Below are 9,188 nucleotides of genomic sequence, written 5' to 3' on the forward strand. Positions count from 1 at the left end.
GGGGGCGCTGGGAAGCGGTACTAGTGGCACTAAGGGGCACTGGGAGTTAGTACTGGTGGGACTAGGAGGCACTGGGAGTACTGGTGGGAGTAAGGAGCACTGGAGGGCAGTACTGATGGGACTAGGAGGTACTGGAGGGACTAAGTGGCACTGGGAGGCAGTACTGGTGGCACTAGGAGGTATTGGAGGGACTAAGAGGCACGGGAGGCAGTAGCGGAAACTGAGAGATGCTGGGGCAGTGGGAGGCACTGGTATGAACTGGGAGGCAGTGCTGGGGGGCACTGGCAGAGCAGGAGCAGGTAAGTGACCTGTAGAGTTCTGGCATCCCCGCAGCCTGAGCAAGCTGAACTGGCCACATACTGGGGCTCTGACCCGAAAAGTATGGGGTTATACCCTGGGGGGGGCACTGAGAGTCACAGGAGTTACTGGTGGGCATTACAGAGTCTGGGGTGTTACTGGGGGTACTGGGGGGCTGAGCTTTGGGGGTATCCGGCTAAAGCCAAGCAACTGCGGTCACCATCAGAGGCAGGGTTCACCCTTGACCCAACCATCCCCGAATTTTGGCCTGCAGAGGGGTGTTGGGGAGAGGACTCGCCGCAGGGCTGGTGTTCTGGGTGCGGAATGCTGGTGTTGGGAGCCGGCATTCCAGGTGCCGGGAGCTCAGATGCGTCCCTGACTTCAGAGATGTGCCGTGATCGTCGATCTGGTTTGGCTGGGCCTGGAAAACGAGCTCCCGTCTCCTACTTGTCACATCAAACCCCATCTGCCACTGCTGTTGGTCATCGTGAAATGCTTAATGTGCGCCTTTGCTTGTTGCATTATATTTTTTTAAATTGGTTTATTAGTAAAGTAATTAAAAGTTGGGGCTTATGAGCTCTGGAGAAAGGGTTCATGTAAGGCTAAGCGTGAAGGACGAGAGGTTAGAAAGTGGTCTGTGCATTTTTTATTAATGAAATCTCTCCAGGACAGTGCAGATGCTTCTCTTGCTGACTTGCTGTTCCTTTTAGGAAGGACACGTCTGACTGGTCAGAATCAGCTAATGGATCTTTGCAAATGGATGCTCTCTCCTTGGAGTCTGCCAGCAAGGAAGCCTATTTCAGCAGAGTAGAAACTTTCACCATATCCTTTCTGATGCTGAGCTTTCAGCCGTCCCCCCGCCCTGCTTTGCTGTCACCCTTCCCATGGCTTCCCTGCAGGCTCCATCTTCTCAGAGGCTTTTCTTCTTCTTTGGCCAAATAAACCCTGGCCAAAGCTTCGACTGTTTAACCCATAATTTATTGGGTTTTATCCTTAACGTGAGCACCCGCTGAAGTGGGCAGGCAAACCCCATGAGCTGTCTCCCCTGGTTTGCGCCAAGTACGGCTGGACCAACGTGGAGTGCGACATGCTGAAGTGCTCCAGCTGCCAGGCATTCCTCTGCGTGAGCCTGCAGCTCGCGTTTGACTTCAACAAGTGTACGTATGCTGGCATCCTGCGGGTACAGGGGGGTGGGCTGTAGGGTTTGGGGGTGTGTGTGCCTTGCTGTGTGCGTAAATGACTCCTGTAGTCTTGTCCTGGGTGACGCTGGATGTTTGATGTCTCTGAATATAAAGTGCAAGTCGAATAAATTTCCTTTAGTTTGTGAGAACATGGTAAAACTTCCTGCTTCTGTTGTCAGAGGTGGGTCAGAATAGAATAGTTCTAATTTGAAGGGATCTATAATGATCATCTAGTCCAACTGCCTGACCACTTCGGGGCTGACCGAAAGTTAAAGCATGTTATTAAGGGCATTGTCCAAATGCCTCTTAAACACTGTCAGGGATGGGGCATCGACCACCTCTCTGGGAAGCCTTTTCCAGTGTGTGATCACCCTCTTGGTAAAGAAAAGTTCCCTGATACCAAGTCTGAACCTCTCCTGACGCAGCTTTGAGCCATTCCCATGTGTCCTGTCACAGGATCTCAGGGAGAAGAGATCAGCTCTTCCCTCCCAGCTTCCTCTCCTCAAGAAGCTGTAGAGAGCCATGAGGTTGCCCCTCAGCCTCCTTTTCTCCCAACTAGACAAACGCAAAGTCCTCGGCTGCTCCTCATGGGACATTCCTTCCAGCCTTTTCACCAGCTTTGTGGTCACGTCCTCGGCCCCACGCTGTGAGCGTTGCTCGTGAGCTGCAGGATAGCGATGGCCTGTGCTTTATCACCTTCACTTTCCTTTATCTGCATCTGTTCTCTGCAGAAAGACGTTTATTAGCCCACAGCAAATAAGTGTCATCTCCACTTAATTTTCTTGACTGCAAGTCCCTGCTTTTGTTACCTGGAAGGCAACAGAGAGCACAGCCCTGATGTCTGACAATGCAGCGTGGGTCATGTGTAATGGGGAGCTGCATGAGCATTTCCTTTTGGGTTACTCTCAATATTGACATCCACTGTTTGTTCGGACTATCTTTTTTAAACAAACCTTGGCCTAATTATTCTGTTGGTAATCGCACTGGTTTAGGAAAATCTAAAATAGTCAGAGGTTGGAAGAAGGGCTTGAAAAATAAATCGAAAAATAAATGATTCGGTTCTGAAAGGTGTGAATAAGTTAAATTAAGTATCAAACCTTTTTTTGGGAAGCCTGATTTCCAGCCATGGCTCTGATTTGGCTCTTACAGCCAGGGTGGAGGGGTCAGGTGAGTTAGCTAGGGACTGGCAGCAGCCCAGGAGGTAAAACTGGCAGGAGCAGGCAGTCCCTGTGCCCATCGTTGGTTTGAGCTGTGTTTCCACTGCACTGCCATGCAGTGTGGCAGGCTCCCCTGCTCTGTGGTTGCTGTGCCTGGAAACGGGAGGGAATTTTGGCTGCGAGGAGATGGAATTGCTCTGGTCACGCTTGCTGTTGTGGAGATAAACCCCTTGAGCCAGCCTGCCTTCACTGCTGCAGGAACTGCCGCTCCATGGTTGCCTGCAGGGAGGCTGGAGGTGCGGCAGCTCCTTTTGGTGGGGAAGGAGATGAGTCTGAGGTGAGAGCTTCAGGCTCTGCAAGCTACAGCCTCAGGTGGCATCTGTCACCCGAGCCATGCCGAACAGGAGGAGCAGGGAAGCCCTCATAGCCTGGTGCCTTCCTCTCCTGGTTTGGTTTTCCCAACCATTCCCCGAGGAGGTGGCTCCGCAGGGGAGTAGAAGTGAGCTTTGCCTTGCAGATAAGGAGCGCTGCGTGGAGCTGAAGAAGGCCTTGTGCACCGCTCACGAGAAGTTCTGCTTCTGGCCGGACAGCCCCTGCCCAGGTTGGTGTCTCAGAGCTTGGCTAGTGCATATGTCTGGGATCATAGTCCTCTTTTTTTTACCCCTTGGGGATGTTGAAATACGCGGTGGCAGAGCAATGCCTGTGAGCAGCCTTAGCGAATAAACGACTGAGCCATGGCTGGAGCCCTGGATCTTGAGTCCCAGGCCGGGCTGTACCCAGCCTCTCTTTGTGTGCCTCCAGGGCAGTTAAAATGCTGTTCGGATTGTAACTGGGAGGGGACAGGGGAGGCTGGATGACATGGGATGCTCAAAGGGTTATAGATCTCGCCTTCAAAGCTGTGCTGCACGAGGAAGAGTGGTTGCAAAGGAAAAAGACTGTGCTCAGCTTTTCTTTTAAAAGCCAGGAGACCGTTCTGGGGAGAAATGGGATGGTCTCATCTTCTCTCTTCCCCTGTGGGATAAGGAGGGGGTGGGAAGGCTGGACCTCAGGCCTCCCGTGTTTTCTTTCACCAGATCGCTTTGCCATGTTGCTGGTGGATGAGCCCAGAGCCCTTCTCCAGGACTTCCTGGACCGCTTTCAGAGCCTGTGTCAGCTGGAGCTGCAGCTGCCTGCCCTCAGACCAGAAGACATGAAAAACATGGTGAGTTCCCATCTGTCCCCGAGATCGGATGCATTCAAGTCCCCAGTGACAAAGCCAGGTACGCCTGTGCTATGCAAAACCTGATCGAAACAGTTGCGAGATTCAAATCGGAGACTTCAGCTTGCGTGTGTGAGTGGTCTGTCATCGCCTTGGCTTTCTCCTCGGATGTTCCCCACGTGGTGGTTTCACTTGATGTTTCTGGAAGCACGTAAAAGGGAGTTTGGAAAGGCTCATCTGCTGCTGTGCAAGTCCTTGACCAACACAGGCACAGCTGGCTCATGTCACTACGATGGTGCCAGTGGAAAGTGGGCTGTAGTGTCCGGTTCCCACTCTGCGCCTTTCCTGGTGTGCATGGAGCTCTCTGGTGCCCAGCAGAAGTGATTTGGGGTCCCACAGACTCCTTCGGGAGCTCTCCTTGGTGGCTCCCGCCCCTGTTCATTACCTCCAAGCACTGCGTGAGATGCGGCAGCCCATGGATCACTCCTTTAGCTGGGATCCTGCAAGACTGGAGACAGTCATTGCATTAGGTGGGATCGGGAGTTTAGGGTGCCAGAGGCTGCCCCGGAGCAGAGGTGTGGGCAGAGGCCTGTGAAGGTGATGGAGCCCAGGGAGTGCGGTACAGGGGGGTTCTTGTGAAAGGCAGTTGTGCGAGGAGGCTCCGCAGGCAGGAGGGAAGAGCAGGAGCTATGGCACAAGGGGCTGGAGCATAGCTGCAGCCAGGAGCAAGTGTGGGATTGCCTCCTCATAGGGACCTGGCCAGGCCCTGCTCTACTCCAGCCAAGTCTGGCTTGTTGGGCACTCGTTTGCGGGGAAACAGATGGCTCTTGGCAGCGAGAAGCCATGTGGGAACCAGGGAACTCTTCATCCATTCAGCAGAAATTGCAGAGGTGTTTTATGGTTGCCACCGTGGGCTGGCTGAGCTGTGAAACCCCACAGAGCCCCCTGAGAACAGAAATCATAAAGCCAAAGGATGTATCGCATCTCTACATCTAACTCCCCAGCTGTCCCACTAGCGGCAAGGTCTGGAGCCTGACTGACAGCCTTCGGGGACTCTCTTTTCTCGCTGTGTCTCAGCAATGGCCCCAGAAGCGCGCGCGGTTTGCCTGAGCACAGGCAAACACAGCCCCTGCTGCCTCCCTGGGATCGGAGGGACAGACGGCGACTGTTCAGGCTCGTGCTTGCCGTGAGTGGCTGAGCTGCGACCTGCTCCGCTGTCCCCACATGTGCTCAGGGGAGCAAATGGTGCTTGAACAGAGCCCACGCAACGGGGAGAGCCAGACAGGCACAAGGCAGGAGGAAGCCATCGCTCTGTGTGGCTTTTGCCTGTTAACCAGAGTAGAAGTGCTGAGGGTGCTAGCTCATGCACCCAGCCCTTTTGGGGAGTGAAAAAGGGATTTTTCTCCTTGTAGGATGTGGTTTGTGAGTAGAAGCAGTGTATTTTATCAGAGTGCCTCTGACTGCCAGTTCTGCCACCTTTCTCTGCCCCACAGTCCCTGACGGAGGAGAAGATCAGTCTGCTCCTCCAGCTGATTGGGGAGGAACTAGAGCACAAAATGGAGGGAGAGAAACCACCGATGAAGTTTGCCACGGAAATCCTGCAAGTGCACGTTCCTGCCTGCATCCTGGCTGTGTGCGGCTGGACTTGCAGGTGGGTAGTGGTGTAGGACTGATACTGAAGCGTCTGCTGCACTTTGTGGTTGCTGGTGAAACCTGTCAGAGGCTGGAGGAATGAAGATGTCCCTCCTGTGAAATGTTCAGTATCCCCTATTTCACTATTTTATTATTATCTCCAGCCATTAAAATTGACAGACCTCCAGAAACCCCAGTGCAAAGCTACCTAATCTAACATAGATGTCTCCCTGAGACAGCAAAGAGTCTGAAACATCGGAGCTGTTGGTTGCCCCGCTCATTGCTGATTTATATGTTGAAGTCAATCCCTGAAATGTCATCCTCAGTAACGCTTTCATTGCCCGTCAGGCCTGCGGGAAGGGAGGGAAGGTTCGTGACCTGAAGGTTCATGGCTTCCCAAAGTGTGTGCTGTAAGCAAAACAGCTACGCTGTTTGTGCCTAAGGCAGCTTGCTGAAGGTGAAGCAATCTCTTATGGCGCAGGCTGGAAAAGGGCTTACGGTGGGGAAAAGCAGAGCTGCTGCTGTGGCTGGGCAGTTCGGGGGCTGAGGGTGGGGACACTCTCAGCTGATACACCATAACTAAGGCTGCTCCTGCTTCATGGCAAGCTAAAATGTAACCAAGCCAGTTTAAATCAATGCTATAGATGGGTCTTAATGGACTTGTTTCACTTCTTAGCACACGGGGCTACAAAAACGGTAAGTCTGTGCCTCAGCCCAGGGGTACTGATGTCTGGAAACGTGCTGGCTCAGGTACCTGCGACTGAGATCGTTCCTGTGCTCTGCCAAATAACCTGCATCTGTTCTGAAAGCTGCAATTTTGGGGAAGGGCCCAGGCTCTTCCCTAAGCTTCTCTCATGACTTGGCTCTGTCCCCGCAGTGCTGCGTCTGGCTCCGTGCACCTCTCGGTGATCACCTGCTCCCGCTGCATGAGGAAGGTGGGACTGTGGGGCTTTCACCAGCTGGAGTCTGCGGGGCCGGAGCTGGACTCCTGCAGCCCAAGCAGTGCTCCGCTGGCACCCGCCGAGCGCTTACCACTCGTGCCCACGTCTCCACGCAGGATGCTCACGCGGAGCCAAGACACGCTCCCTCCGGGCTCTGAGCAGGTATGGCCCAGCTCAGCCGGGATGTCTGGGTGACACAGGAGCACACAGGAGTCGAGACTGATGTAGTTTGGGTGTCCACTGCCTTCTATCCTGAAAGAGGTTCATCTTGGTGCCGTGTCTTCGGCTGTGGGCAACATCCAACAGAAGTGGGTTGCTGCTGTCTATACCTCTGCTCTTTGCAGCTTTCTGTCCTCCCCTCCCTCAGCCCTCCTGCGGGAGGGCAAAAAAAGGGCCTTTCCAGCCAGGATACTGAGGCTTGTCTAATTCAGGGTGCTCCGAATCAGGGGCTGCCTTCACCCATGTCCAACTAAACACATCTGAGATGCTTCCTGTGAAAGGAAGGTGGCACCGACTCCTGCCAGGATGGCTGAGAAGGCTTTGATCTGTTATTTGAGCTGGGCAGGGTCCCTCTGTCCACTTCAGGCAGAGGACATGCTGGTGACTAGAGGAGCTCTATTAATTCCTTGTTCTTTCCCCCCAGCAGCACGAGAAGAGCCCGTCCCCGGCCATCTCTCGCCCGCGGGGTTGGGACTCTCCCATCCCCGTGGACCGGGGTGAGTTGGAGGTGGCCAGCCCAACTTTGAGGAGTCGCCCTGTCACCCGCAGCATGGGGCAGGGGGACAATGTGGAGGTGCCATCCAGTCCTCTCCGCAAAGCCAAGCGGGCACGGCTCTGCTCCTCCAGCAGCTCGGTGAGTGACCCGGATGCAGGTGTGGGTGGGGAGGAGAGGGATCTGGGCAGGGTGCTCCTGATCCAGGGACCAGTGTTGTCCCCATAGCGCAGCTCTGGGCCAGCTCAGGGCTGGTGTTTAGTCACGGAGAGGGTTTTATTGTGTCATTGGAGTCTGTTTTAAACCATGCTGTCGCTGTCCTCCTTCACTGTCATCTCCTCCCCCACCCAGGACACTTCTTTGAGGAGCTTCTTTGACCCCAGCTCACAGCATCGCGACTGGTGTCCCTGGGTCAACGCGGTGGAGGGAGGGGAAGCCCTGGAGGATACCGTGACCCGGACGGAGAAGGAGCCTGCAAAGGCAGAGCCGGGCTGGCGAGTGGTACTGAACACGCTCCTCGCCACCAGAAAGTGCGACAGAGTGCCTGAGACGGAGCCTGTGGTGAGCCTACGGGTTCCCCAGCCCCGAAACCAAGTGCTCAAACGCCGTTTGCTCCAGCCTTGCCCAGGGCTGAAAGCCTTTGGGCAGAGTTTGGGGTAGATGGGCTTCATTTGGGCGAAATGCAAACCCAGCTGGGTGGCAAGGACCAAGCGTGTGTCTGCAGAGCCTCAGCTACCCCTCTGGCTGTGCTGACAGCCTCTCAGCTGGGTCTCATCCGTTACAATGATGTGTTGTGTGCAGATCTGCTCAGGGGCTGCTATAAATAACAGCCTTTCCCGAGCGGCTCAGCGCTGCCCAAGGTCCAGGTTCATTTCATGTCCCGATAGAGAGCTCCCAACCCTCTCTGCAGATATTCTGACCACTGGCTCCTGCAGCCGCCAGCCCCAGGCCATTGGACCAGTGGGTTTGCCGAGCCGGGGGAGCGGAGATGAGGCCACAGCCCCCCTCCCCACGCGACTGTGGAGCAGCCGGTACCTGCTGCTGCCTCCCTGGGCCCCATTATCTGCTTGGATTCCTCCAGCTGGCTTCCCCCTGCTTTGCTTGGAGCTGAGCTCAGGGACCGGTGGAACAATCCTGCTTCAGCATTTGTCTTGGGGACTTGGTGCGAGTTGTGTCCCCAACAGGTCAGTCCCTTCCAGCGGTGCCATGTGCTGGGAAAGCACCGGCAGGTCCTGTGGGACCAGATACGAGAGCCCCAGCTGGAGCAGGGATGACAAGTCCTGCCCTGCTTCTTGTTGGCAGTCACCTTGCTGTTCTCCCCTCTGGTTCTGGTAAATAGGGCTAACGAAGAAGAGGAGCAAATTGATGTCCTGGCAGCCAATTAGGATATTTCAGCTGGGGTTTTTTGCTGCTGTTTCTCCTCATGTGCTTTGGAGGCAGGTCGATGGCGGTTGCAGGTCCTGTTGTGGTGCTTTAACCTCCGGTTGTCACTTTGCTCCCCTTTCTCGCAGAGTCTCTCGGTGAAGTCCTGCAAGGTGTTCCGCATTTTCCGGCAGTGGGAGAGCATGAATTCCTCCTGAACAGGCCGCTGCCTCTGGGAACTGCTGGCTGGCTGGTGGCACGGGGCATCGCGTCGGTCTGGCAGAGATCTACTTCGCAGTCGCTCCCGCGGCAGCTCCGTACCCCGGGGAGGGGATGCTGAGGAGGCTCCACGCCAAACACAGCCCCCAGCGGCTGCTGGGACCCCCTCCTCCCTGACTGCCTTGCTTGAAGCTCCCTGCCTTCACAAATTGCTGCTGTAGCCCTTGGCCCCGAGGGCTTCGACAGCCCTGTCTGGAGCCGGGACATGCCGCGGGCGTGCGGGGTGAATGAGGAGACGTGGTCACCTCACGAGGGTGACCATCTTGTCCAGCTGTGACCCGCCACCAGCGGCGCAGGGAAGTGACGCCAGGTGGGAATAAACATTTCACTTTTTGGTTTTTTTTTTCTTACTGTTGGTGCGGTGCTTCTTCCTGGGGCAGAGTGAGCTCTGGACCTAGTACGTGGCTCCCGTATCCCTCGGGATGCTTG

The 9,188-nt window shown here is 55.2% G+C and overlaps 1 protein-coding gene across 1 annotated transcript; it reads left to right on the forward strand.

Annotated features, from left to right (window-relative positions):
- Positions 1-1,007: 1,007 nt before the first annotated feature.
- ZC3HC1 (zinc finger, C3HC-type containing 1) lies at positions 1,008-8,698 on the forward strand (the record flags this gene model as incomplete). The annotated part of the gene is made up of 9 exons (XM_009572968.1): positions 1,008-1,119; positions 1,304-1,454; positions 3,153-3,236; positions 3,709-3,836; positions 5,327-5,484; positions 6,343-6,568; positions 7,053-7,259; positions 7,470-7,679; positions 8,630-8,698. Coding segments are annotated over 9 exons (1,345 nt in total), but the record flags the coding sequence as incomplete, so codon positions are not given.
- Between the last annotated feature and the right edge of the window lie 490 nt (positions 8,699-9,188).

This window comes from Fulmarus glacialis, unplaced genomic scaffold, assembly GCF_000690835.1.
Source record: "Fulmarus glacialis isolate BGI_N327 unplaced genomic scaffold, ASM69083v1 scaffold15422, whole genome shotgun sequence".
NCBI lineage: Eukaryota > Metazoa > Chordata > Aves > Procellariiformes > Procellariidae > Fulmarus > Fulmarus glacialis.